This window comes from Typha angustifolia, chromosome 11 (genome assembly GCF_048772165.1).
Source record: "Typha angustifolia cultivar Huaian chromosome 11, ASM4877216v1, whole genome shotgun sequence".
Taxonomy (NCBI): Eukaryota; Viridiplantae; Streptophyta; class Magnoliopsida; order Poales; family Typhaceae; genus Typha; species Typha angustifolia.
Genome location: NC_133249.1, coordinates 3,792,738 through 3,820,321, shown reverse-complemented (window position 1 = coordinate 3,820,321; position 27,584 = coordinate 3,792,738). Strand labels below are relative to the sequence as shown.

General features: G+C 37.8%; 6 protein-coding genes across 8 annotated transcripts; 4 read left to right on the top strand and 2 right to left on the bottom strand.

Moving 5' to 3' along the window:
- Positions 1-131: 131 nt before the first annotated feature.
- LOC140770737 (uncharacterized) lies at positions 132-1,473 on the bottom strand. The gene is made up of 2 exons (XM_073111997.1): positions 915-1,473; positions 132-830 (listed from the first exon to the last, which is right to left on the bottom strand). Exons 1-2 carry the CDS (start codon positions 1,398-1,400, stop codon positions 273-275), a joined length of 1,044 nt encoding a protein of 347 aa, XP_072968098.1. The 5' UTR covers positions 1,401-1,473; the 3' UTR covers positions 132-272.
- A 416-nt stretch (positions 1,474-1,889) lies between these two features.
- Positions 1,890-6,269, top strand: LOC140770800 (probable protein-S-isoprenylcysteine O-methyltransferase). Of its 3 annotated transcripts, none has more exons than XM_073112078.1 (5): positions 1,890-2,224; positions 3,115-3,358; positions 5,222-5,350; positions 5,553-5,669; positions 5,775-6,269. In XM_073112078.1, the coding sequence occupies exons 1-4, from the start codon at positions 2,083-2,085 to the stop codon at positions 5,641-5,643; spliced, it is 606 nt and encodes a 201-aa protein (XP_072968179.1). In that variant the 5' UTR covers positions 1,890-2,082; the 3' UTR covers positions 5,644-5,669; positions 5,775-6,269. The 3 variants fall into 3 exon arrangements, with proteins under 3 accessions (XP_072968179.1, XP_072968177.1, XP_072968178.1); XM_073112077.1 differs by having other exon boundaries at positions 1,893-2,224; positions 5,797-6,269; XM_073112076.1 differs by having other exon boundaries at positions 1,891-2,224; positions 5,553-6,269.
- A 2,708-nt stretch (positions 6,270-8,977) lies between these two features.
- Positions 8,978-14,599, top strand: LOC140771045 (putative glucose-6-phosphate 1-epimerase). The gene is made up of 9 exons (XM_073112402.1): positions 8,978-9,262; positions 10,803-10,877; positions 11,881-11,937; positions 12,026-12,186; positions 12,269-12,409; positions 12,604-12,706; positions 12,778-12,877; positions 13,002-13,238; positions 14,317-14,599. The coding sequence occupies exons 1-8, from the start codon at positions 9,170-9,172 to the stop codon at positions 13,211-13,213; spliced, it is 942 nt and encodes a 313-aa protein (XP_072968503.1). The 5' UTR covers positions 8,978-9,169; the 3' UTR covers positions 13,214-13,238; positions 14,317-14,599.
- Positions 14,600-14,712: 113 nt separating this feature from the next.
- Positions 14,713-17,755, bottom strand: LOC140771046 (uncharacterized). The gene is made up of 2 exons (XM_073112403.1): positions 17,564-17,755; positions 14,713-16,495 (listed from the first exon to the last, which is right to left on the bottom strand). The coding sequence occupies exon 2, from the start codon at positions 16,487-16,489 to the stop codon at positions 15,557-15,559; it is 933 nt and encodes a 310-aa protein (XP_072968504.1). The 5' UTR covers positions 16,490-16,495; positions 17,564-17,755; the 3' UTR covers positions 14,713-15,556.
- Positions 17,756-18,820: 1,065 nt separating this feature from the next.
- LOC140770305 (auxin efflux carrier component 2-like) lies at positions 18,821-21,861 on the top strand. The gene is made up of 6 exons (XM_073111437.1): positions 18,821-20,235; positions 20,375-20,678; positions 20,820-20,905; positions 21,022-21,179; positions 21,272-21,348; positions 21,489-21,861. Exons 1-6 carry the CDS (start codon positions 19,080-19,082, stop codon positions 21,553-21,555), a joined length of 1,848 nt encoding a protein of 615 aa, XP_072967538.1. The 5' UTR covers positions 18,821-19,079; the 3' UTR covers positions 21,556-21,861.
- A 3,956-nt stretch (positions 21,862-25,817) lies between these two features.
- LOC140770184 (large ribosomal subunit protein uL30w) lies at positions 25,818-27,552 on the top strand. Its single transcript, XM_073111236.1, has 7 exons — positions 25,818-25,969; positions 26,126-26,314; positions 26,406-26,503; positions 26,628-26,685; positions 26,799-26,878; positions 26,962-27,064; positions 27,148-27,552. The coding sequence occupies exons 2-7, from the start codon at positions 26,135-26,137 to the stop codon at positions 27,361-27,363; spliced, it is 735 nt and encodes a 244-aa protein (XP_072967337.1). The 5' UTR covers positions 25,818-25,969; positions 26,126-26,134; the 3' UTR covers positions 27,364-27,552.
- Positions 27,553-27,584: the final 32 nt, after the last annotated feature.

Genomic DNA, 27,584 nt, shown 5'->3' with positions numbered 1-27,584 from the left:
AAATGGGTGATAATTTATGCCGCAGCAGATCATTCTGGTATGCAACTTCTTGTTAGTCATTCACCAGAAATGTTAAGCTTTCTTCTTCTTTTTTTCAGTTTTCAGTTAGTATATACCTAGTCTCTTAAACTAAGATAGTTTATGAAATAATAGAAAATTGGTAATTCATATCAGCTAAAAATTAAAAGCTTAACAAGTAATTAAAAGAAATTAAAAGATTAAAAGGACATGTTGCCAAATCTCCTATTTCAGAAATTAACAAGCAGTTGAATCTAATGCGCAAAGACTCTATCTGGGTTTCTCACATACTGCCAGCAGCAGCTGGTGTGTGATCCCCTGCAGCCCTGCAGAGAAGCACTCCACAAGAAATCCTTTCCATCAATCCTTTTCCTTGTGAAACTTAATCCAGCAACATGTACTCCCCGGATGTTAAATCTTGTTCCTTCCATGTCTGCTGCTGATGCCTCTATTATTCCAATCATGAGCTCCCCAGTAGCTCCAAAATCCTCCTTTGGATCTCTTACCTGAATCAGCACCACTACAACAACGCAGTCGTCGGTTGTTTCCTTTTCCCTTCCTCTCTTCTCTATGCCATTGTTCCCTTGTCTGCTCGAACCCATCTGGATCCTCAAGCCTTCTAGCACCAGCCCTTCCATCTTCTCCATTGCAGCCAGAAGAATTGCCTCCATGAATCCATCCTCAGATCCCTGCAGAACTGGCTTGCCAGTGATCTCATCTCTTCTTTGGCCAGTTATATCTCTCATTGGCATTGATTCCATTAAGCATTTGCACAGGTCCTCCATCTTCATCGACATCATTCCGCGGATAACCTACCAAGATGACAAAAGAAGAAGGAACCATTAGAAGACATCATAATTTTTTTTTCAAGTATATTTTGTTCATCCTTGTAACACCTCAGATGCAGTTGATGCATTCTCAGCAATTGTCGGTGGGGAGATTTGCATCACTAATCTTCCCCATGGCCTGCCTAGTCTTTTAATTTCATGAAGATAGCTGCCATCTGCTAATCGCAGCAGAGGTTTTCGGTGTTCTTCTCTTGTTCCACCTTTGATGCATTCTGTTAGCCTTCTCTCTGTGCTTAGCCACTTATCTAGCTTCTGGAGTTCTTGCTCTAGCTGTGTAACTCTTCTCCAGTATGCTTGAGCAGCTGCTTCACTGTCACTGAATGAACTTGGAGGTATCATTATAGCTGGAGTAGAATTCAAGGCAGGCTCTTGTCGAGGAGGCTCGACGGCTTTGTTTCGCAAACTGGGCTCAGGGAAAGGAGCCGGTTTCGGACCGGGGATGGCTCGGCGGAGCGAGAGGTACGATTTAATCCTTGAGCAGCCTATTGAGACCACTGCAGAAGATGGCGTGTTTCTCTTCCTGTTGCTAGACATTGCAAGGCTTTTCTCCTCCAGGAAGAAGTGGTATGTCTTGTGTTGCTTCTATTTTTTCTTTATTTTTACTACTTGAAATGAGTCTGGTGAATGGTGATTTGTTTTCCTTGGAGAGTTCTTATGATATCTCTGTTGTTATCCGTTGCTGTGGTTTGTTGGGTTGTTGCACTTTTTTAGGGCTACAATATTCGAAATTTAACGTAACTTTAGTGCATTGAGTAACATTGTAACGACAATTTCTTTTGCAATTTTATTCCTAATAAATAATAAATAATAAATTATTATAATTATTTTTATTTTTTTTATATATATAGAGAGTATAATTTATATAATTTGACTAGTTCTCTCTAATATTTAGATTGAATAACTGTTCGATAAAAAATTATTAAATATTAAAATGCTCCTAAAATTCATCATACGACGATCAGGAACTCGAAGAAAGGCTTTGGTGATATAGTTGAAGGTCGTAGATGTAATTGTCCCAAAATTATATCCAAATTCCTTATCAAAGAATGCAATGCCATTTAAAGCGCCAAAGCTCGCTTTTTTAAGACATAAAATCGCGTAGAATATTCGAATCGGGTAACTGGACCTATAAACCCTAGAAACCCACGTATCAGAATCCCAAATCCCGATCGCAGCAGCGACAATTGGATCTCTCATTTCGAGGTTCGAGCGGGAGATGGCTCAGATGGCGGAGTTTCTGATGAATTACACGGCTTGTAGGCAGCTCGTGCAGTTCCTCGCTGCCATAATCTTCTTCCACGCTTCGGAGTACGCCCTGGCCGTCGCTTTCCACGGCCGATCCTTAGTTTCTACTACCTGTGAGTGTTGATCCCCTAATTGTTTGGTTATAGAACGTCGGTTTTAGTTGCTAATGTGGATATCTCGAGTGATTGGAATGTTGGGTTGATGCAATTTTAGAAGTTGGGGAGGATTTTGGTGGGTCTGCTTCCTTCTTTTCTTCTTTTTCTTTTTCTCCTTGTTCAGATCGCTTGAGACGAATGTTTCCATGGAATTTGCTATCAGTGGTCGGAATAGTTGTATAAAGAAGGATCTATGTCTTATAAGAACAAAAGAGATATTAATTCAGCTAATTTTTCGATAATTTCAAATTTAATCTTCCCTGTAAATATTTATCTATCAAAGAGGTTATCATTATATACCTAATATGCTAAGGAAGATTGTTTAGTAATTGATGTTGAACTTGAATTACATATTAATAAAGATTGATGAATTTGAAGGAGGGGGAAATTTGTTGAGTCATGCAAGAATGATACCTTTCATGATTTCTGGACATTCTTTATGAATGTTACTTTTTTATGTTGTTGAAAAAATTGGAGACACTTGCCAGATTTATGTGCTATGTTCAATTACTTGTGTAATTTTTGGACAAAAAGAACCACCATTGAGAATCAAGTCTTGAGTCCCAATTCCCAATAATTATGTTTTGGCTATACAGTTCATTTTTCCCTGCTCATCTCTAATGTATTATGCTGTCGTGTCAGTGTTAGAGCATATACATATGACATTGTGGCCATATCCCAAATGTACTTGTAATACTACGTGAATTTACTTATAGCACATGAAATTGAAAATTGAGCTATTTGGAAGAGTTATATCCTATACTTGTATTTGGTGAACATATATTATGCACTTTCTTAATTATCTTTGGTTAGTAATATGTATTGTAACTGTAATATTTGTTTCACAGCACTTCTGGTCAGCAAGCAGTATGCTTTGGCAATGAGTTGTGCATTGCTGGAATACATAGTAGAGATTCGGTTCTTTCCGGGAATGAAGGAGTATTGGTGGATCAGCAATACTGGCCTTGCAATGATTTTTATTGGAGAGATTCTGCGTAAAGCTGCCGTTGTAACAGCTGGCCGTGCCTTCACACATACCATCAGAATTTACTATGACAATCACCATGAGTTGATTACTCATGGAATTTACAGGTTATTGATTATTAATTGTTTGCTCAGTTTTACTCTATAGCTAATGAACAGGAAAAGATAGATTAAGGTTATCTTCATGTTTGGTTTATTGAGCAACCCCTGGCCATTATGTGTTGCAATATGAAGAAAATTTCACCCTTTTTATAGTGGGCTTGTAGGTGCCTAAGAAAGTAAGCAACAACAATCAGATTACTATTTGTACCTAAAGAAGTTCTTCAAGGTATTGTGATTATCATGGTTGAATATTTTTACCTTTCATTTATATCTGAAGTTTGTTAAATAGTTGTCCAATAGAAGTTATGATAATTTAATTAGGAGGTGGAGAAAATTATTATGAAATCATAAAATAAGATATCTTTGTTTGTTCAAAAGCATGTCATAAATCTTAATACATGAGTATCCCCCTCCCCCCTCCCCCCTCCCACTCTATAGCTAATGAACAGGAAAAGATAGATTAAGGTTATTTTCATGTTTGGTTTATTGAGCAACCCCTGGCCATTATGTGTTGCAATATGAAGAAAATTTCACCCTCTTTATAGTGGGCTTGTAGGTGCCTAAGCAAGTAAGCAACAACAATCAGATTACTATTTGTACCTAAAGAAGTTCGTCAAGGTATTGTGATTATCATGGTTGAATATTTTTACCTTTCATTTATATCTGAAGTTTGTTAAATAGTTGTCCAATAGAAGTTATGATAATTTAATTAGGAGGTGGAGAAAATTATTATGAAATCATAAAATAAGATATCTTTGTTTGTTCAAAAGCATGTCATAAATCTTAATACATGAGTATCCCCCTCCCCCTCCCCCCGCCCCCAATGTGGAGGCTTAGAGCGAGCAGCATATATGCATCCTTACTCCATGGCTATAGAATGCTTCCACAATGCGAACCAATGACCACAAAGTGCACAGGGGCAAGCTGTACCTCCAACTAAGTGATATCTTCTTTTTATCTGCTTTGTGATTGTAAAATCTTTTCAATGCGTGTGATATATGTCTAATTAGTAATCCACTTGTGAATGTTGAGGTGCATCTGCGAAGATCCTTAAATGTTTCGCCACTTGTGACAAAGACTAGAAAGTGCCCCGTCGAGCATTCTGAATGTAGTATGTTGGACATGGAAAGATTATAAGACAAAAGCATCTGGATAGGCAGATTAAGAAATCTGAAAAATCTGAGATGTGGTTTATGACTATAAATACAGGATTGCAAAGCAGTTTCTTTTTTGGAAAATGGGATTGTGAAGCAGGTCAAATAGATAGGGTTACAGTTCCTTATTGTGTTTATTGTAGTGCATCCAGGATGACCATTGTAGATACAGCTAGTTGGATCAGTTGGATATTGCATTTGATAATAGTAGAAGCATCATATGTGCAGACTGATGTGATCAAGGAGACTATTAAGTGTCTAAGAGTTAACAGTAAAGTAGGAAGATTCGAACTGCAAACTTGCAAGTTAACAACCGGTCCAACTGGATATGTTGAAATTGTGGCTCCATTTATGGAAGTGAAAAACTAATTTTCACCTTGCGCAAAAGCTTGAAGCAATCAAATTTCTTGCCTTTATCTCTTGGACAATATGTTCAAGTGTCCAAGGTAAGTCTAGTCCACTTTAAACTTTTGAGAAGTCAATCATTTAGAAAGAAAAAATTGCCAACATCTGTGATTTTTCTGTAATTTCTTGAGTAACTCTACTTCTCAGGTTTTAATACATTTGGAGAAGTTGAGGATCTTGTACTCATTGAGTAGGATAATATCTTTATATGTATGTGTTAGCTAGTTTTTGTGTGGAAAAGGTAGTACACAATTTTGTGTAACCAATAATATTATCGAATGCTACTAATTTGTTTGTTCTAACTACACAGCCTAATGAGACACCCAGGTTATTCTGGATTTTTCATCTGGGCAACTGGAACCCAGGTTATGATGTGCAATCCAGTTTCATTTGTTGCTTTCACAGTGGTGACGTGGCATTTCTTCTCTAGACGGATACCGTATCCTGTATATCAATTTGATATTGGATTCATTGTACTCTAGCTTATCCTTTTATCAACAGAGGATTACATGGGTTGGCCTTCATTATTTGATAAGTATATTGCCAACCTCAGTTGGATTGAAACTGACCTTTCATATGCAGGTAGAATTCAATTCAAAGTATATTACTGCTTCATGTTGGCGTTCCTAACTCAGCAATAGATATGAAGAATACTTCTTGAGGCACTTCTTTGGCTCTCGGTACATTCTATATGCCCGTAGAGTGCCATCCGGTCTCCCATTCATAAGATAGAAGTCCTGTAATTCTCTGGGTATTTAGTAAGTCTTTTTTTTAAGCTATCTTTCTTCAATATATCTTCCTTTGCATCAAGAACTTTTCAGATGTATTACAAAGTTGCAATGAAACGGTGATGATGACTCAAGTCATCTTCAACACTAATGGCAGGCTCGTTTGATACAAAAGTAAGTTTATGTTGGAAGCAATAGATATTTGTTTCTCCGCAACCCTATGGTGCAAAGTGCGGCTCCAAGGCAAGAACAAGTCAGAGATATGAACCAACAATTCATTCCATGTATTAGAATTTAAAGAAAAGATGAGATACCAGCTGGAGTTTGAGAAGAATGTATCAGACACTCTCTTTTTTTCATGTTTCTATTGCTTCAGCCACAAATTTCTAATCTAGAGGTGTGAGGATGTGAAGATCTCTTTGCTGGTTCATCATATATATGAGCTTTTCTGAAATCTTAGGAAGACCTTTAACCTGAAAAGAGTAAAGCTATATCAATAAGAAGAACAACCTCTTTCAAAACTGATACTGTAAGATCATTAACATTCTGCCCATATGGTAGTAACCTCTGCATGATCTTCTACTGCCTTGATGGTCAATGATACAATTCAAATTTTCAAGTTTGCTTTCATCAGAGGTTCCTTGTTTTTCCATATATATGTTGTATGCTTGTTCAAAAGTTTATGTGCTTAATTTGCTCCCAAATTTATAAACAGCATCACCTTGTCATCAAGAGATATGCACCTCAGGAAGTGCCTAAGAAAAGTAGTTGGGCAGTGGTAGGCTCTAAAAGTCAAATTGGGTGGCTTTATATGCTATCTTTTCAACTTTTTAATTTTGTTTGGATGCTAGGTTTTTATCTGTTCTCTAAACCGTGTACTTATTATATTGGTAAATTTTGGTTTGATGCAGCTTCAAGATTGCCTCCTGAACCGTGTATATTGTTCACTGTATAGCATGCTAAAGAAATAAGTGGAACATATGAGGATTAATCTTTCAATTATCTTAAATATGTTTCAAATGTTTTCCACCCTAAAAAGTACATTGTTTGCCTCTTATGCTAACCGAGATATAACAAATTAATACATAAAGAGATTATTAAATTGTTTCAAATTATATTTTAATAATTACTGTGAAGAAAATTATTGAACGGATTAATGTGGTCGTTTAGTTCAGTAGCGTAACTTTAGTTCAGTAGCGTAACGACTTGCAGCGATGACTCACTGTGTGGGTCTGTTCTTTCTCTAGGGGTAAGACAAAGTATACCAAAATAAAGTATAAAATCCAAAGTAGATTTAATTATTAGTGGAATGATGACATCAATCATCCTTTTTGCTTGTTTTGTGAAATAATGGAGTCTTGACTCTAAGCAAGAAGGTGAAAAAAGAAAGAGAGGAAAAAAAGGAAGCAACCCATGGCTTCTTCACCTTTCCTTTGCTTGCACTTAATTCTGAAAAGGACCCGACCGACCGACCGACCGACCCCACACGACCTTAGCCAATCAACCACCTCCTCGTACAACTTCAAAGTTTTATCCATCCAATCCCAACTTTCGGTGCTGGTCTTTTTCCTCTTCGGGTCCACCATCCACATCAGCAGCTCCACGTCAGCCTATTAATTACAGCATCCAATATAACTCTAAATCTCTTCCGAGAAGAAATCCAAGGGGTCATATTATTTGATGCATTAATACTCATTATTAAATTTATATTATAATTGTACTTAAAAATGGTATCAAAGTCCTTGGAATAATAAATTATAATTTTATGGTTCAGACTTCAAGCTCCATTTTGTGTTTTTTTTTTTCAAAGCCATTTAACTCCATTAAGTAAATTAATAGGATCCATACTAACCTTAATTGGACAAACATACAATTGAGAGCTTGAATAATTATTGCATATCATAGGGTTCATTTGTATGAGTTTTCGCTCTTGTATTTCTAACAGGGTTGTTTTATTAGTAGATCTTTTATGCCATTTAAACTTAATATTACATTTATTTATTGTAATGCGTGCTTTATCGAAGTTGTAGGGGCTTGTTTACTTGTGGAATAATACTAAATTTGGAAGAAGTATTTTAATTTTTAATATCAAAATAAGAGATACATACTAGTATAAGATATTTTATTATTTAGTTGAATCTAATATAATAGTAAGTAATGATTATATATAATATGATATAAAATTAATATTAAAGTAATAAAGAATAATGGATTTGTACTGGGAGTTGGTATTTTATATTAAATGATGAAAATACTCTTGATTGGATATAAAATAATAGTAGTTAGGTGGTCCAATCTGAGGTAAAAATAGTAATTTTGGTTCTTATTAAATTAATTTTTAGAAGTTGTATGAAATAAGAAGAGAAAAAATGATGAATTAGTATACGAGGAAAAAAAATTATTATCTAGTTATTATTAAAGAATAAGAAGGTTTATTCTATATATATATATATATATATATATTTTTATTCCATAAGTCAATGGAGTTTTAAATTGTTAAATGTTGATACTATTATGATGCTTCTCTATAATAGAAAAATATCTCCCCCACTAACATGCTTCAAAACTCTTGTATATTATGGATGAAAGGTAAGTTTTTTGACTTAATTAGTTTTGTTTTTAATTTTATTTATCAAAATGGATTACACCCCATAATACTAAAATTGATTTATTTTACTGTAGCTCTAAGTAAAACACCGGTAACTTACTAGAAAAAGAGAATATACATGAAACACTAAAAAATTTAAGCAGTTTATTGTTAAAAATACTAAACTATTTTAACGTCTTATTAAGACACTAATTTACTTACTTTTATAGTTTGGACATATAATATATCACTATAAAAATAAAAGAAAAATGAACGTAATAATTTTGATCCAAACTTAATCAAACTTTAAACGAATAAATATAAGTAAAAATAAATAGAAAAAAATTTATAGTGTCCTAACTTTGCAATCGATTATCTATTTTAGTTATAAAACATATCGTTATAAAGATATAAAAAAGATCTATAAGTTGCAATAATGTAATCATGTCCGTAACTAATTTTTTCTAATAAAAATGCTCTTAAACTCTTGGGCACTTTCTAAACATAAAATATTGAATAATTTAATATCTTATTAAATAAATTTATTTTTGACATTTTAAAGTTAAATTCAACATTTTACGTAGGGCTGCCACAGATTATTTTAGTATTAAACTCTGATGTGCGATGTATTTAGGTAAATAAAACATAATAGAAGGGTAATTTGGTAAAAGAGAAGCACTCACGAGTAGTTGCCTAGCGTCTTTCCCTTTAAAGAAAAATGGATAATTGATCTTTTTCCTATTTCGGTCCATTTATCATGTCCGCGGTTCTACATCGAGTGTCATATAGGCGTGACAAGGTCTAGTGCGAATTTTTGTTTTATATTCCCTCGTCTCCCTTTCTCTTCTCCCTCGTCTTCCTCGCTGGTTCTGAGCTCTAGCATTGAGCGAAACGCGAGAGCGTAAGGGTTGGAGTTAGGGTTCCTGGTTATGGGATTGGAGCGATGGCGGAGGCGAAGCCAACCGTAGAGCTCCGCAAGGGCATCAACGGCCTCGACAAGGTCGTGCTGCGCGAGGTCAAGGGCAGCTCCGTCGAGGTCTGCTTCTTCTTTACGTCTCTCGATCTGATGGTTTAAGTCTTACTAGTAATCCATCGGTGCCTCAATTTGCTCCCGTAGAGTTGGATTTGTTCGAAATTTTCTCGATCTCGTGATCTTTTATTCGTTCCTCAGAGGACTACGTCTTGATCGATTCGATCGGTTAGTGAATAGGGTTCCTTGTTTGGATATGTAGTTTCAATTTATTTTTTTAAGGAAAAAAAATCTAATTATAGCATGCGTTTTGGTATCTCCATGTGTGGTCCAAGCTGAAATGCTAGAAAGCGATAACTTTGGGGAATGTATTGTAACGAACGTTCACGTAAAGTTGGTCAAAAATTTATACTTTGTTTATTGTTTTGCCATTAGTGTAGCTTGAAGGCGGCGAGGATTATTTTATAACAGTGGGTCCTCATTTGTTTTTGGTGAGCTGGCTTTGTTTGGTTTCTTATTACGTATTTGTATGCTAAGCAGACTTCCTTGAAAGAGCACGCGCCGCGCCGCGCCCTTATCGATGACGGGTTGACAATTGACAATTTCTTTTCTTATATATATAAGTAAATAACCTAGTTCTTTAGTCTTCCTTGTGGTAATTAAAAGAGCTAGTATTGTCGCTAATTTCAGCTATTTCCTGTTACATAGCTAGTTATACAGAATTCTCAGGCTAGATACCAACGTTTCCTTTTGAGTTTTTTAGTTGTTTTATTTTTACCTCCTAATGAGATTCCCTGTTAACATACAACTACCACGTTGTGTCTTCTGATGTATACAAAGACCCATTTTACTAATAGGGTAAAATGTATTGGCTATGGCATGCTCTGGAAGGTTGTGATATATAAGGATGATGGAGAACAATAAGAAAAGATGAGGGACATGACACGGACCATTCCGTATAGAAAACTAATCTGCAACATTTTATATGGTTTTAAAAGAGAAATTAAATTCAACACGCGCTGCTCCAATTGATAGATATATACTGGTGCCAGAAGACATGATAGTTGCAAAGTATTTTTCCAAATGTTGCACTGATAACTATCTGACATCGTTCTAGTTTTGGATCATGGTGTCAAATGAGCATGCAATTTGGTTCTTGTTTTTTAGTGGAATATTGATGTTACTTTGTTATTACCTTCATTTCCTGCTAGTATGCATTTCTTGGTCTCATTTTAGAAGAGCACATTACATATCTGAGTTTATAGCATGCTCATCATGTTCCTTATAGATAGAATTTCTATATTATTATAATAGCAGAGTTTCAGATGGGCCCCATCCATGTATTCTTATAATACTGTACTCTGTTTCAGATGAAGACATGCATGGTATTCTTGACTGTCACAGTTATGTTTTGATTGTCTCATTTTCCTTTATCCACTTAGTATGAGTTATCCTTCTCTTCCCTAAAATATTTTGCTTGTAAGGATAAAGTGCATTCTCTTAGTACATATGTAGATAAATATCAGCATTCTACTTATACATTCAAAATCATAAAAATCAGTTATCATCATGTTTTGTCTTATGCAACATCTTTTATATGTTGCAGGTTTATTTGTATGGAGGTCAAGTAACTTCTTGGAAAAATAATCATGGGGAGGAGCTGCTTTTTGTCAGTAGTAAGGTATGATTTCTTTTCCCCTCAATTTGGTCCTGGATCCTAATCTAATTCTTGGATATTCTGCAAGCATGATATTTATGGAAATGTTGAATTAGTGATCTGCTATGCTACAAGAAATTAAAACAAGAAATATAGAGCTGTTAGAGTTGTGCTCATGAAGATAAACACATCTAAGTTTTGCTTCATATTTTAATCTAATGGGCAGCATTACTGAGCCTGAATGGGTCACAACTCACAAGTAAGCAAATTGATTTTTTTTTTAGTCTTAGTTCCTTCTTGTTCCTGGTGGATCCTATTTTGTAAATTGATTTATGAGAGGAGATTTTGCTTGTGGACTATGATATTATGGTTTGATATGGTACAGAAGATTACCATCCTTGCTGTATCGAATCTATTGGCTCCTCTTTGGGATATCCACTTTAACTACATAATGTTCCCTTCCCGATTTAAAGTTTTAAAACTTCTTCCATTTTGCGACCCTTTTGAAGCCTAAGTTTCATCTCTAAATATAAATGCAGCATGTAAAATCCTACAAGAGGAGGAAAGATATTGTTTACTGCAGGCAGAAGGACTTGGATATGTCAAAACAAATTGGGAGGTGCTCGGTTAGAGTGCACCACCTCGACAATATCTCCTCTCTGCTTTTTGGCATGCCTTGTCAACCCATCTATTGTACATTGGAAAAGTTAACTTATTTTTGCAGTGCATGGCCTTCCATATTTATTGTCACTTTATTCTTGACCTTTTGTTGAGCTTATAATTGGGAATCTGGGATAATTAAGGAGGCTCATAGTTTCCGGATATTGATGTCACTTCATGTATGTGTGATATTTTGTTGTAGGTTAAAGTAGCCTGAATGGTTTCCTTTCTAAAGCATTTTGTGTTTTTTGTTGCATGATGGTTGGACAATTTTCATGCCCATGCTATATTTCATTTTCTATGTTGAGGTTTTTATCTTGCTTATCTTTATTGCTAATGTGGCACCTTTTCTTTTGTCCATCTGTAGGCTCTTTTTAAACCTCCAAAAGCAATTCGTGGTGGTATACCAATATGCTTTCCTCAAGTAGGCTGCTTTTCATTAGTCACCTTCTATGTATTTCTGTTTAATCAGTCTTGTCTATCTTGAATAATTAATTTATACTTTGATTCAGTTTGGAACACATGGAACTCTTGAACAACATGGATTTGCAAGGAATCGTAATTGGAGTATTGATGATAATCCTCCACCTTTTCCAGCAAGCACTTCTACTAAGACCTTTGTTGACTTGATCCTGAAACCATCTGAAGAGGATTTTAAGACTTGGCCTCACAGGTCTGCTTCCTCACTGTTGGGCCTTTTGGATCTTATTTTGTTCATTGTTACAAAAGGTAGCCCCTTTCAATGTTCTCTGCAGTTATGAATTTCGCTTAAGAGTTGCTCTTGGACCTGGAGGAGACCTGATGCTCACGTCACGCATAAGAAACACAAATAGTGATGCAAGGCCATTCTCATTTACATTTGCGTATCACACATACCTTTCTGTATCCGATATAAGGTTTGTGTGTAAGTTTGTTGCTTATCTGTCGATTGAGGCTGTTATTGATATACTCCGTACAACATATAAAGTCTTATTTGAGATTGCTCATTACATATTTCCTTTTTATATAATTTGTATTTCAATTGTGGAAACATTACTGATGTTCGTTTCCATTCTTTCCTTTTGGACTTGATAACAAATTAAAATTTTAGTGAAGTGCGGGTTGAAGGACTGGAGACACTGGACTACTTTGATAATTTGAAAGGAAAAGAACATTTCACAGAACAAGGGGATGCAATTATATTTGAATCTGAGGTAAGTAAGTTAACATGATGGGATGTGTTTGTATGACTTCCATTTAATACTCCTTCTGTTGATCGGATAAGGTGGACAAAATATATCTGAGCACACCAAACAAGATTGCAATTATTGACCATGAAAAGAAAAGAACATTTGTCTTGCGGAAAGATGGACTTCCGGATGCTGGTGAGCTTGATAAGTCATCTCTTTTTTTCTGTTTAATAACAGTTAGAATTTAGTCATCCAGAAGGCATATCATTTTCACTTTTCATCTTCTTGACATTTATTTTCCTTCTTTTTCTTTCTGTAGTTGTGTGGAATCCATGGGACAAGAAGGCTAAAGCCATGCCAGACTTTGGGGATGAAGAGTTCAAGTATATGCTGTGTGTAGAGGCTGCAGCTATCCAGAAGCCCATTACTCTGAGGCCTGGTGAGGAGTGGAAAGGAAGGCAGGAGCTTGCTGCTGTTCCTTCCAGTTATTGTAGTGGGCAGTTGGATCCTGAGAAGGTTCTTCATGGTTGAGTGTCAGTTTGTGCATCTTGTACAGGTAATTTTTTTCAGTTTATCTATTAACGCATACTCCAGTGGTATTTTTACACTTCCACTGTTTGATATTGTAAATTCAGGAAGTGTTTGACTGCCTTAGTGAACTGAGATTTACTTAGTGAAGATAAGACAACTTAGTCTAGTTTTAAATGAAATATATATAGGAGTTAACCTTCTGTGTAAAATATGAAAGAGAGCAGATTTGGTAATTCCTTATGCCCAATCATTCCTGTGTTATTGTCTTGACAAATAAATAATTGTAGGAACTAAAGTGTTGATATGATTTGAAGAAACAAAGAAATTTAAGTAACTCGTCAAATAATAATAGGATGTTGTATATCTACCTAAAAGGCTTCCTGTGAAAGTTGTTAGGTAGGTTATCTTGCTTGTCTTTCTTTCTTTACTATATTTTGGGTTGTCTTCCTTGTTATAGCATCCTTTTCTAGGTGTTAGACATCAATTCTAGCTGTTTGACATTAGTGTGACAATTGTCAAGAATGTAATAAATCCTTCTGCAGCATTGCTGGATGATGATAATGTTGCATTTATTCGGCCATCACAGCAATGCTGCAGTTGCTGGGTTGTTTTACATCAAAGTTGATATGGATTTCAACTTCTATTTAGTGATTTTTCATCTTACCTTGACTGACAAGCACGTGAAAGTTAAACTATGTTAAAAATAAACCTGGTGGATATCACATTGTTCTGAGAGGAACATCACAAATAAACCTGGTGAATATCACATTGTTCTGAGAGGAACATCACAAATAAACCTGGTGAATATGGAAGGTGAATTGATAAATCTACTTTCCTATCTGTTCTACTTGAATCTAGATTTGCCACATTACAGTGAGCAGATCTTCCTTCTCATCGACAGTTCATGCTGCAACTCTCAATTTCCCATTGTTGTCATATGATTTGATGAATTGCATTCTCCATATACACTAGTTGATGAATTGCTAGTCATTAACATCGATAAAACTGAGCGCCTAGCAACTAAGGTGTCTAATGCTGATGTTCTTCAGAGTTATAGTCCTTTCCACTTTCTTGTAACTAACTTGTGATTAACCTATCTGCAGGTCTACTCGTCATATTTCGTGGAATCAGTGATTGGCAGCTGTTTTCCCTGACTTGTCATTTTCCTTTCTGTCTTTTTCTTCAAATTTGGTACATGGATATGGAATCTCATCCTGGAGGTACATAATCCCTAGCATGTCACATCTATATCTGGTTTTCTTTTCTAGCATATAATGCCATATTACATGGGGCTCCTGTGTAAGAAGAGGCATGTAAGATTTTACTGTGGTTTCTCTATTTCATTATCCCCCTCTTAATTAATGTATCATCTATGAGTTTTATGCATTTTTCTGTAAAACTTTGGTTGTTTAAATCTGCCCATCATCTTGATCTACAAGTGTTTAAAAATGCTGGACTTGCTATAAAATGATTGATGGAAGAGAAAAATCAAAAGCGAAAGGATGATATAAATTAACCAGGTCTCTTACTTCCAGTCTAGTTCATTCAATACTAGAGCGGCCCTTGGAATTCGGTTTTTAGACAGACAAAACTGACTACTTTTTATTCTGATGTTTGGGAGATAGATAAGCGAAGCAGAGAAATAAATCTCAATACTTCTAAGCCTCATGATCAATCTATTTCAGCCTGGATTCTTTTTCCATTTAAGTTCAGTGTTGGGGTGTAACTGTAGAATCTTAATTTGAAGGTTTTGCTGAACTTATAAGTTTGACTAGAATCAGATTGCAGGACCTCTCGTCTTGATCTTTGCCCTCACTGATTATACAGATACACATACATGATATTTCTCATAAACCATCTTACAAGATGTTATGTTACATTAAAAGTGTGAGATTCACACATTAACTAAGTTGGTGTATCATTCAAGACAAGAAGATAATAATAAACCAACATATTTTCATCCAAGTAGAGTAAAAAGAATCTTCTGCAATGTAACCTTTGACCCTCTGGTGATGTGATACAAAAATATATCAAAGATTAACTTTGACAGAGATAAAGGAAGAACATTTAGGATCAACAACAGATTAAACATATTGACATTTTTTTTTTGGGTTGATTTAGAGAAAAGTTGTGAATCCAACAAATGGTCTGCAGCCCTTTCTGCAAGAATTTCCCCAAGGTAGTTGACTTGGCTAACAATGATTGGCTAACATGGTAGTTTAGAATATTTACTTGTTTTTACTTGAGTGCTGGATTTTTTTTTTTTTTTTTTTTTTGAAACAAACAGAGAACGCCAAGTACCTAATTGCATGAAATTCCTGTAGTCTGGGCTGGAGACCATCTCTAAGTGCCCATTCCCTTCTCACCTGACTCAGTAAACTCTTTTGCCTCTTTGCATTCCTCTTTCTCCACCACCACCATCTCAGCACCCTCCTCTCCCTTTCCCTCCTCTTCCTTTTGATCATGTTGACCGAGTTGAGCACCCTCTGTTTCCTCAACTTCTTGTCGATCTTTCTGACCCACTTCATCATCCTTTATCTCCTCCTTCACGACTTCCTTCTCCTCCTCCTTTGGCTTTTGATCTCCCTCAACCTGCATCTCCTCCTCCACTGGTTGGTCATCCTCCGGGTCATGCAGCGAAACTACGGTCTCGAACTTTCCTACAAGAGCTCTGACTTTGCTCGTTTTCACCACCACCTTGTTTGCAGATACATTCGGTATCTCTAGCTCCACTTTCTTCTCTTCCTCCACCTCCTTCCTCCCCTTAAGCTTCGAGTTTCTAGCCTCACTGCACTTGCTCAAGCCGTTCACTTGACGTGACAATGGAGACAGCTTATGTTGCTTGTTTTCCAAATACTTTGCCTTGGGGGAGCCTACAGCCCTTGCATTTGCAGTAGGAGAGCTAACATTGGCATCCCCTCTCCTAATGTTGATATTTGGGAGACTCCTTGTCCTCGCATGAGTTTTCCTTGCTTTCTCTGAACTTTCAGAGGGGATCGTTTGTTTAGCCAAGGCTGTCCTCTCTTTAGAACTGAGTACAGTGGGTGCCTCTGAAGCATGTTGATGCTTCTTGAGGCAATGGAAGTTGGTATGGTTGGAGAAGCTTATAGTTGACCTGAGATAGTTTGGAATTGGCTTCACTGATGGGGTCAAGGTGACATGCTCATGCGAGTCTCCATCAGTTTGTTTAGCATTGCTATTGGCCCCTCGTGGTGTAGTAGGGGCTGAGCAGTTCTTCTCTTTGGGTTGAACACCTTCCTTAGTTTTGATAGCCATGAGCTACTGCAGTAGTAAAAAATGTGAACAAGATAGTAACTTTATATATGATCTTCCAGCTTGATTCTGCTTTGACATTATTTTCTTTTTCCTCTTCCTTTTTTTTTTCCTCTACTAAGCAATTATATTTTCGTTTATTTTTCTGTGATAATTTTATGACTGGCATCATTATAAATCAACCAACCTGTTGTTTGCTGTATCCTACCAGCCCTAATTCTTATATGTTCTGAATTAGTCTTTATGCTTCTCTTGATGTACTGCTTGGATATATAAGTATGCCATAATTTTCTCTGTATATAAGTTTGGAAGATGACCCCAAATGTTGCATTGTGCACATTATGACTATGGATTTGTAGATTCTATGCTTATTTTGGAACTAATACAGAGGAAAACAAATGCAAAAACTTCCTATAATAAATTATGACTATTTAAATGATTAAATATGTGAAAGTCTAGAAAGTTACAGCCTAATATTTATATACTAGGCAAATTACTGTTTTCTCTTTTGTGATTTGGCTTCATTTTAACTTACACATCTGTGTTTTAAATTAAGTTGCAGCTATTAGATCATCCATCTGTCCGAAGCTAATGCTATAAATCACCAAAACATTCCTATCATGATCGGTATCGATATCTTTTTTTCATAAGCAAATTGTTAAATGATCAAATTACTTTTAGCACCTTCATATTCAACCGTATGTTTGTGGGAGTAATTATAAGTTCTTTTTTCATATTTTTATTAATGATTGACTAACATTTATAATTTAATCCAGACTATAAAGGGTTAAATGCTTAAATTTGAAAATACAGGAAGAGAAGTTAACATCAGACCAAACCGTAATTTACTCTTATATATTTAAAGTATGATAATAAGTTGTAGAAAATGCAGTTCATCTTGAATAATGGAGAGCTTTCATTCTAAAGAAGTTATATGCCTCATAAATCTACCCGTCAGGGAAAAAGAACGTAGAGATTGTTTCCACGCATGCATCTAGAAAAGACTGCTCCAATCTTAATGTCATTTTAATAAACATAAATATTTCTCTTGTCGTAATTTGAAAAGGGATATCGTACCTTGTAATTGAAAGAATCGAATATGTTTGGTAGCTTAGGCTGTCCTTTGGAGATCAACCTTGGAGGTGATGCATTCTCTTGGAGGTCATTTTGAATGGAAGAGGGTGCAGGAGTTAGAAAGAAGATGAGATGGAGAGGGGGGAGGGGAAATGGATGGCTCAATTGGATGGGTTAATTATAGGTGGGAAAAACACGACCACCCTCCCATGTTTTGAACTAACATTAGACCTTTTCAAACAAAAACTGTTCTCCTAATTCTAGCATGTGTCTAAACATGGGAAGAAAAAGAAAATTTTAATCTCAACCTATTCCATCTTTAGGCTATTTGTTTGCTAGAAAAAGGTTGTAGATAATGTTTGCTATACAGGTTCTCATGGGTCGGGTTAGGCTCGAGCCAAAAAAAGATCAGGTGGACACCAAAGGATGGCTTGGCTCGACCGACCGAAGCTGATCGATCGGTCTCTCGGTCTGGCTCGAGTAAAGCCATGGCTTTGAGGAATGCAAATTATTTGGCTCATGTTAATGTTCATGTTTATGATCCCATGATATAAATTAGCTTCAGTCATATATATCCAACCACCATTTTTAGTTCTACTAAGATTACAATTGACCAACTACTGGTTAAACACCAGATCAAAGTCGTTATCTTGTTTTTCTTCATATATCTTGCGGTTTTAATTACTTCAAACTGATGGGGTCGCTAGGTTTCTATCCAAGGCTTATGATCCACATTTCTCTGGCTTAAGCTAGACGCTTTGATGGCCAAAGCACGACCTCGCATCACTGATTGTCGTTTCCATACATATTGTTACAGCTACGGTTGGCTTAGATTGGTCGTTAGTAGATAGAAAGAAAAGTAGCATTAGCTTAGTCAAGCATGTCTGCTGTCGTTTCCATAAAGATCTTGTAGGCTGTAAATAAATTCCAGAGACCATAAGCTAATAGCTAAATATCTCTCAGTTAATTAGTTAGGTTAAATAATTGGGTCAATTTTCTCGAAGAAATATAGGTGCAATTGAACTAGAGACGGCTGGCTAATTAACCCTACAGAATTAGTATCCTTCTGGTCAACTAGGAGAAGGGACATGGGTGGAAGGACAACCCCAGTTGTGTTCAGGAGATCAACGACCACCAGGGGACAACACATGCACGTATCAGTCCCCGAGCTTGGAATCTCTCTCTCTCTCTCTCTCTCTCTCTCTCTCTCTCTCTATATATATATATACAACAATATAATAACTACGAAATGTATAGTTTTCTCCAACCAAAGCAGAACAAGTCCAACCTCAAGGCCTCTCTCTCTCTAACTCTCCTAGATCTCCCCCACTTCCGCAATAACCTCTCTTATGTCTACTAGTAACAAATGCCCCTCTTGCGTTCTTTATATATACTAAGCCTTTAACCAAAAAGTAACTCTCTATAAAAGCTCTCTATGCCCATGAAGTAGAAGAGCTAGCTCACTAGTAGTCTACTCTCTCTCTCTCTCTCTCTCTCGGGCTTCACTTCTTAGTCCACCATGATCACCGGGAAGGATATCTACGACGTGCTTGCGGCCGTCGTACCGCTCTATGTGGCGATGATACTGGCCTACGGGTCGGTGCGGTGGTGGAAGATCTTCACCCCTAGCCAGTGCTCCGGCATCAACCGCTTCGTGGCGGTCTTCGCCGTCCCCCTCCTCTCCTTCCACTTCATCTCCTCCAACAACCCCTACGCCATGAACTATCACTTCCTCGCCGCCGACTCCCTCCAGAAGATCGTCATCCTCTTCGCCCTCTTCCTCTGGCACAACCTCTCCAACCGCGGCGTCGGTGGAGGCGGCAGCCTCGACTGGCTCATCACCCTCTTCTCCCTCTCCACCCTCCCCAACACCCTCGTCATGGGCATCCCCCTCCTCCGCGCCATGTACGGTGACTTCTCCGGCAACCTCATGGTCCAGATCGTCGTCCTCCAGAGCGTCATCTGGTACACGCTAATGCTCTTCCTCTTCGAGTACCGCGGCGCCAAGTCCCTCATCGCCGAGCAGTTCCCCTCCGACATAGCCGGATCCATCGCCTCCTTCCGGGTCGAATCTGACGTCGTCTCCCTCAACGGCCGCGAGCCGCTGCAAGCCGACGCCGAGATCGGACACGACGGTAAAGTCCACGTCGTCGTCCGGCGGTCTGCGGGTTCTTCGACGGTGTCTTCTTATAACAAATCACACTACGGCCTGACCTCGATGACTCCACGGGCGTCCAACCTCACCGGCGTCGAGATCTACTCGCTGCAGTCATCGAGGGAGCCGACGCCGAGGGCCTCGAGCTTTAACCAGACCGACTTTTACGCCATGTTCGCGAGCAAGCTAACGAGCCCGATGACGGCGACGACCGCGGCGGCGACTCCCGGCGATGAGATGAATCAGAGGTTTGGGAAGCATAAGGGAGCCGGGAGTAAGAGCAGTGACTTCATAACCACCTCTTCCTCCTACCCTGCCCCTAACCCGATGCTCTCCGGCTTACCGAGCGGCGGCGGGAAGAAGAAAGAATTGGGAGGGTCGAACTCTAACTCGAACAAGGAGCTCCACATGTTCGTTTGGAGCTCGAGCGCCTCTCCGGTGTCCGAAGCGAATCTGAGGAATGCCGTCAACTTGGCTGCCGCCTCGACTGAGTTTGGAGTTGTTGATACTACTCCGAAAGGTAGAGTACATTTTGCAAATTGCTCCCTGAACTTCCATTTATAACAATTAGCCCCTTCGATCTTTTCTCTAATATTCTTTTTGAATGCTTGCAATCTCCGAGTTTTTTTAAAACTTCATGTTGTTAAACTTGCATGCAGCTAGTGGGAATGTTAGTCCTATGAAGAAGATAGGAGCGGCAAACGGGGAACTAGAAATAGCAATAGATCAAGACGGAGGGAAGTGCGCGGCGGCCGGCGAGCAGGCGACAGAGAAGAAGAAGAAGAATAAGACGAATAAGGGAGGGGAGGCCGGCGGAGCGCCGGGTCTAGTGGAGAGCCACCGGATGCCGCCGGCGAGCGTGATGTCGAGGCTCATACTGATCATGGTGTGGAGGAAGCTCATCAGAAACCCTAACACCTACTCCAGCCTCTTTGGCCTTGCTTGGTCTCTCATCTCTTTCAGGTGCATGCATGCATGACACAAGAGATCGAGCTAAATTAAATCAATAATTATTGAATCTTTAAATATTCTAATCCACCTCTCTTAATGTAGGCATAATTTATATATGTATATGCTAATTAATTTGATAAAATTTAATTTCAGGTTTAACATAGAGATGCCTACAATAATAAAAGGCTCCATCTCAATATTATCTGATGCAGGACTGGGAATGGCTATGTTCAGCTTAGGTATATATATATATATATTTTTTTTTTTTTTAAATTTATTTTTCTTGGATATTTTCCAAATCACCCCCTATAATTTAGCTTTATTATAAACTATCTACCTTTGCATAAAAAAATAGGACTGTTCATGGCGTTGCAACCAAAGATCATCGCCTGCGGGAAGAAGGTCGCTGCTTTCTCCATGGCCGTTAGGTTTTTGACCGGTCCGGCGGTGATCGCGGCCACCTCGATCGCCATCGGGTTACGCGGAGTTCTTCTTCACGTTGCCATCGTGCAGGTTAACGTTAATTAATTTGACAGCTCTTAAGCTGCCTTAATTAATGCGTAATTCTTGTCATTAAAAAGGGCTCTTGTGCGAATTTCCAACAGGCTGCTCTTCCTCAAGGAATAGTCCCATTTGTATTCGCCAAGGAGTACAACTGCCATCCTGACATCCTCAGTACAGCGTATGCATGTGAAATATTTATTTCATATTTATTTACGGTGTAATCTTTTAGCATATAGATGATGAGGCATATAATTAATGACTTGCTTTAAACTTCGTATTTATTTATTTATTTTCCTCCTTTTTCTCTTCTCTCTGCAGGGTTATCTTTGGCATGTTGATTGCTTTGCCGATCACTATCCTCTACTATGTTCTTCTTGGAGTGTAGACAGCTTGAAGAAGCTCATCCACTTGATCTAAAGAAGAGAGAGAAGCATAGCTTCGAAGAGTAGGTGACAGTTTTACTGTTCTAGAGTAGAAGTTTTGATTATCTTGAGCTCAAGCATATGTGAGCGTTGGAATATGAAATTTAATTTAAAAGATTTTTTTTTTTTTTGTTACGTATTCCATTTGATTTGTACACTGTGATGTGAAATTGTCCACCCTAGCAGTGTGACTTTCTTACTCCTCAATTGTTATGCTACTTGTTTAATAGGGATTAGAGAAGTTGCATGTGATGTGATGCATGTCTCCAGTGAAGACTTTAATTGCCAAGACCCATACTTAACTTAGTTATTATTTCCTAGTGTTTCTATTTCTTATTTTATTATATCTCTCAGATTCAAAGCCATGTGGTTGTCCATGAAGGATAAACTACTCAAAATTAATTGGAGTCAGTTTTCATGTGGTTAAATCTGAAGAGTTAAAAAGAAACTTTTTAAACGAGCATTATTGAGATTTGAACTCCAAAATATTCATACAGTTTTATGAGCCCATCTGCGAGTTGAATATAATGTTATTATTTGGAAACATATGTTGAACTTGATTCAATCTCGATCCCCACTGGAGCGACAGTGGTCGAAATTCTCTATATGATACTCAAATTATTTCAAATCAGAGTTACAAATTATGAAGTTCATATTAGAAAAAGAGAAGGAAAAATCCTGATGACCTAAAATTGATGTATAATATATGCACAACTGTATCAGACTTTGTAATTAATTCGAAACATATATCCTCTTTGGATTTTCCATTTCTCTCTGGATTATTTTGTAAGCTTCTTTGAAGTGCATCTGTGCATGTGAGGAGGGGAGTGAAAGGTACTCCTTAGATGCCATTGGAAAATCCAAGATTTTCACAGAACTCAAGACACATGACAAGAGGGTCTTCTAATTGCTATCTTTCTTCTCTCCCAGTGTTCAGACAAATAATTAATTCTTCTTCAATGAATTGGAAACTAATTCTTTAGTGGATAATTTGGAATTTTGTTGGTGGTTTCACATGATAAATTATCAGCATGAATTATCTACTACTTCACCCTCAATCATCACACCATCAGCTAGTTTAAACAACTTGGAGTTATATATTTTTACTTTTTGTGTTCTTAGAAACTTAAGATACAATTTAAATCTCCAGTATCTTTTGTTTTTGACTTCTTATATATTGAGGCTACTGTGTTTGAGTTCTACAAATTTATGATAGAGTTCATCGGTTCAATTTTTTTCGTGGACATTTGAGTTGATATTTAAAATATTCGATCGAAATATTAGATGCCTATGGTTTGGTATATAATTATTAAGGTGGGTTAATCCCATTGTTAAGTATATGATTATTTTAAGAGCTGATAATTTACAACAAAAAAATAAAAGCATTCATTTATATGAGGTACTACTTCTCGGATCTAAAGCTTGAAGATTTAAATCAGTACGAAAATAAATTACATTGGGACCTATTTCTGTAGCAAAGCTAGTTCTATCATCTAAAAGCCTGTAGCTGGTAAAACTTCTTTTTTAGATCCCTATCTTGTTCTAGTACATTATCATATATAAAGTTATAAGAGTGGTGGAGAGTGGAAGGCTTTTTGAAACTGAAGCTATACTGCTATACTGAAACCTAGATGATCTATTAGACATTAATGTTAAGCTAAAGAAAAAAAATGAGGTAGGTAGGGTTTTGTACAGACCTAGATACTATCTATCTCCTTCAAGTTTGACAGTCATTGATGAAAAGTTGTAAGGCAGAAAGCCGACCAAAGAGAGATGCAGATGAAGAATCTAGCAAACAATCACCTAGATTTCATCATATATATATATATATACCACACTTGCAATATATATATATATATAGAAGAATCTACAAATTAAGCTATATATCTACAGTAACTGCATGCATGTATACATATATCTTTTCTAGATCTTTGACATATCTTTCTGGGGAACTTAATTAGCATTACGGGATCAATTCAATGGTCTCTCTCTCCCTCTCTCTGTACACAGATTCTGAGGCTCTGACTCTTATATATGCAAGGGTGTCTGATCGATGGCATGAGGTAAGCTGAAGGGGAGACACATAGCATGCACTGTTGTATGTCCACGTGTCAATGCCTTATTGGCTCCTTATGACACATGGTGTGTGGATTGGAGGGAGCACATGCGTGCATGCATGCATGGCTACCTCCAGGTTGCATATGACCACACTCATGTGTGATGATGTGTGTAAACAGGATCACTCATGCATGAGGATATTTTTAGTTTATTAATTCCCAGGAGCTGAGCCGGATTTTGACCCCTAGAAGGCTAGTATATATATATATATAAGTACCAATTAATGTATCTTGTAATTTAGGCTATATCTGGGTATACCATGCACGCAAAGTGACCATCTAGATGCACCTAGAAGAAACATTGTTCCAATTGTGATTTCTTTTTAATTAAAAAAATCTTACTTCCATTTAAAGATTGATTATTTATTTGACTAAGCATTACACATTAATTCATGGAGAACTAAGACGGTTAGAAGCTTAATTTTATAAGTCTCTTGTTAGTGCCAAGTAGTTAGGTCCTCCCAACTCATAACAGAGATTGAGAGTTTGATTCTGTTCACTCGTGTGAACATTAGGGTTAATGTTTAATAAGTTTTTTCTTTATTTTTTTTACTAAGAGTTTATGAGGAGTGCTACATAGTTTGAGCCCTGGGTAGGGCTGTCAAAATAAACAAGTGACTCGGGCTTGGTTCGACTGAAGCTCGAGTTCAGCTTGGCTCAGTTAGAGATGAGCCAAGTTTAAGCTAGAGCTGGTTTACTCAAGCTCGACTAAATAGGCTATGTATAAAAAGTTTCTCACAAAACCCTAATTCCTAAATCTGAAATATCTACCTCCTTCTTCTCCTTTAGCAATAGCAAGCCATCCTCCTTTGACATCCTTCTCTACGGCGGCCCGCCTCATCCTCCTTCAACAACGACAAGCCCCGTGCTCCACCTCGGCTCGCCTTGTCCTCCTCCTTCTCCACTATGGCCCACCTCGTCCCCCTTCGCCAAGTCGCTGCCTCCTTCGACAACGGCAAACCCTATGCTCCACCTTGTTTCGTCTCCTCCTCCTCCTTCGGCAACGGCAAGCCCTATGTTCGTCCTCCTCTAAGCTGTCGCCTCGTCCTCCTTCGCCAAGCCGTCGCTACGTTCTCTTCCTCCATCGACTCAAGGCGGCAAGAGGCTATGGTTTAGCTTGGCTTGGGCTCTATCTAGCTCAGTTCAACTTGATTTGGCTCGGTTTGAATGAGGCTTGATAATAGACTCATTTTAGGCTTGAGCTCGGCTCGGACTCGGTCTCGGATTCGACTCGAGTTGAGTTGAGCCGAGCCTAAACCGAAGCCGACTAGCTCAAGCTTGGCTCATTTACACCCCTAGTCCTCGGCTGCTATAGGACTAGATCTCTTCATTTCTCATTTAAAAATGAATGCGATGTTAGTCATGGTGCTAATGATTTGAGTGGGCTCGTAAGTTGTATTAGTATTGGGCTTGGGGCCCAGAATAATTTTTCATGGACCTGGATGGGCTTTGATTCGTATTCTCATGTCTCTCTAAGTATATATACTTCGTTCTCCAATATTAAGGTAAAAAGCACACGCTATGCACCTGATTAGGATTTGTACATATTATATTACAAAAAGCATCCTACATTTCGATTATATTATAAGTAAAATCATATATTTGTATTATTAATTATAATCTAACCTATTAACCTAACCGTCAGGTATAACCAAATCCAACCTCCAAAACACTCGAGAAACGAACTGGGACGTGACATCGATTTCCAACCAAATCAAGGGCTTTATTTGTAATCTCTCTCTCTCTCTCTCTCTCTCTCTCTCTCTCTCTCTCTGTGTGTGTGTGTGTGTGTGTGTGTGTGTGTGTGTGTGTGTGTGTGTGTGTGTGTGTGTGTGTGTGTGTGTGTGTGACAATATATGATATATATATATATATCTTATGAAAAATTCTTAGAAGATAAGGAGCTTCTAAAGGTAAAGGGAGGGAGAAAAGAAAGAAAGGGAAATGAGTCTCTTTTAGCCCAAAGTTTGTTGGTCTGTGGCCTTGGCCCTATTAAGTTTAGATGAGCATGGCTTTCAACTTTTGATCTGAGGATCCCCAATTGTTACGCTGTTCCAAAGGGACATCATATCTACAACTCAGTAGACGGCTCAGATTTCTTGTAAGCCTTCCTGCATATAGCACCCGTTAGATCCTCATAAGCTCTCCCCTCTCATTAGAAACCCTAGAGCCGAGAATAAAAACCCCTTAAAAAGCCCACCCTTCTCTCTCCCCGCCTCCTCGATCTGAAGCCATTCCCAAATCCAGAGTTCGCTCAAGTGTAAGAATCCCTAATCCCTCTTTCGGTCTGCCGTTTTGATCGCTTTTCTTCTTGTTAGATCTGATTCTAGGGTTTTGAATAGCGAAAAGGTCGAAACTTTTCCCTTCCTATTGTTGTCTGAACTTATATGGTTCTTCGGATCTTTTTTTTCCCCAGGACGGAGAGATGTCGGTGGAGGAGGCGAAGGCGTTGATCCCAGAGTCGGTGCTCAAGAAGAGGAAGAGGGAGGAACAATGGGCTCTGGCGAAGAAGGAGGCGCTTGATGCGACGAAGAAGAAGGAGCGCGAGAACCGGAAGCTAATCTTTAGCAGAGCACAACAGTATGCAAAGGAGTACGAGTCGCAGGTATTTTTTGCTTTTTAACTGATTGGTGATTGATATTTGGTATAAAGATTGGATTTTTACGTGAGATTGAGGAATGGGTTCTGTTTGATAGGAGAAGGAACTGATCCGTTTGAAGCGTGAGGCGAGGTTGAAGGGGGGATTTTATGTTAGTCCCGAGGCTAAGTTGTTGTTCATCATCCGTATTAGAGGGTAAAATATTTTAATATCACACTATATCTTCTTTTCTTTTTAATCTGGCATTGCTTTGGTAAAAATGTGGTTTAGGATGTCGGTCAGTAACATTTGATGGGTTTGTTCTTGTTATTAATTCTAGTATCAATGCGATGCACCCAAAAACCCGAAAGATTTTGCAGCTTTTGCGTCTGAGGCAGGTAAAGCTTGTGTGACCCTGTTTACTTACTCCTTTTCATGAACTATGTCAAATTCCTTTCTATGTCTTCTGATTAGATAGCCTAAGCAATTTGATTTGCATCTTTTGTTGTAGATCTTTAATGGCGTCTTTCTGAAAGTAAACAAGGCCACCATAAACATGTTGCGCAGGGTTGAGCCTTATGTGACTTATGGGTACTAATATGATCTCTTTGTTGGGTACTTTAAGGCTATTAGTTATAAAAATTATGTACATTGATAGAGTTGGCGGTTTTCAGGTATCCTAACTTGAAGAGTGTTAGGGAGTTGATCTACAAGAGGGGATATGGGAAATTGAACAAGCAGAGGGTTCCTTTGTCTGATAATTCGGTCATCGAACAGGTTTGCCGTCTGGATTAATGTCGACCCTGCTAGGTTGACTTTCATGGTTTTTCCCTTGACTGTTGTTCCCATTTGATTTGTAGGGCTTGGGGAAAAATGGCATTATCTGCATTGAAGATCTTGTTCATGAGATCATGACTGTTGGGCCTCACTTTAAGGAAGCAAACAACTTCCTGTGGCCATTCAAACTCAAGGCTCCATTGGGTGGGTTGAAGAAGAAGAGGAACCACTATGTTGAAGGCGGTGATGCTGGAAACCGTGAGGATTACATCAATGAGCTTATTAGAAGGATGAACTAGATACCTGAGGTTGTTTTAGTGTCTGTTCTTATGCAAGGAAGAATTATTTTTTTTCTGCAATTAAATCTATTTCACTTTAGGAGTGCAGAAGTTTGAACATTTTGCAATTTTGAGACTTCAAATCTAGTGTTGGACATCTCTCAGTTGCTGATGCTTACCTATTTAAGCCTTTTATGGTTGTTTTCTCTATTTATATATGCATTTATGCTTTTAATTTGCAA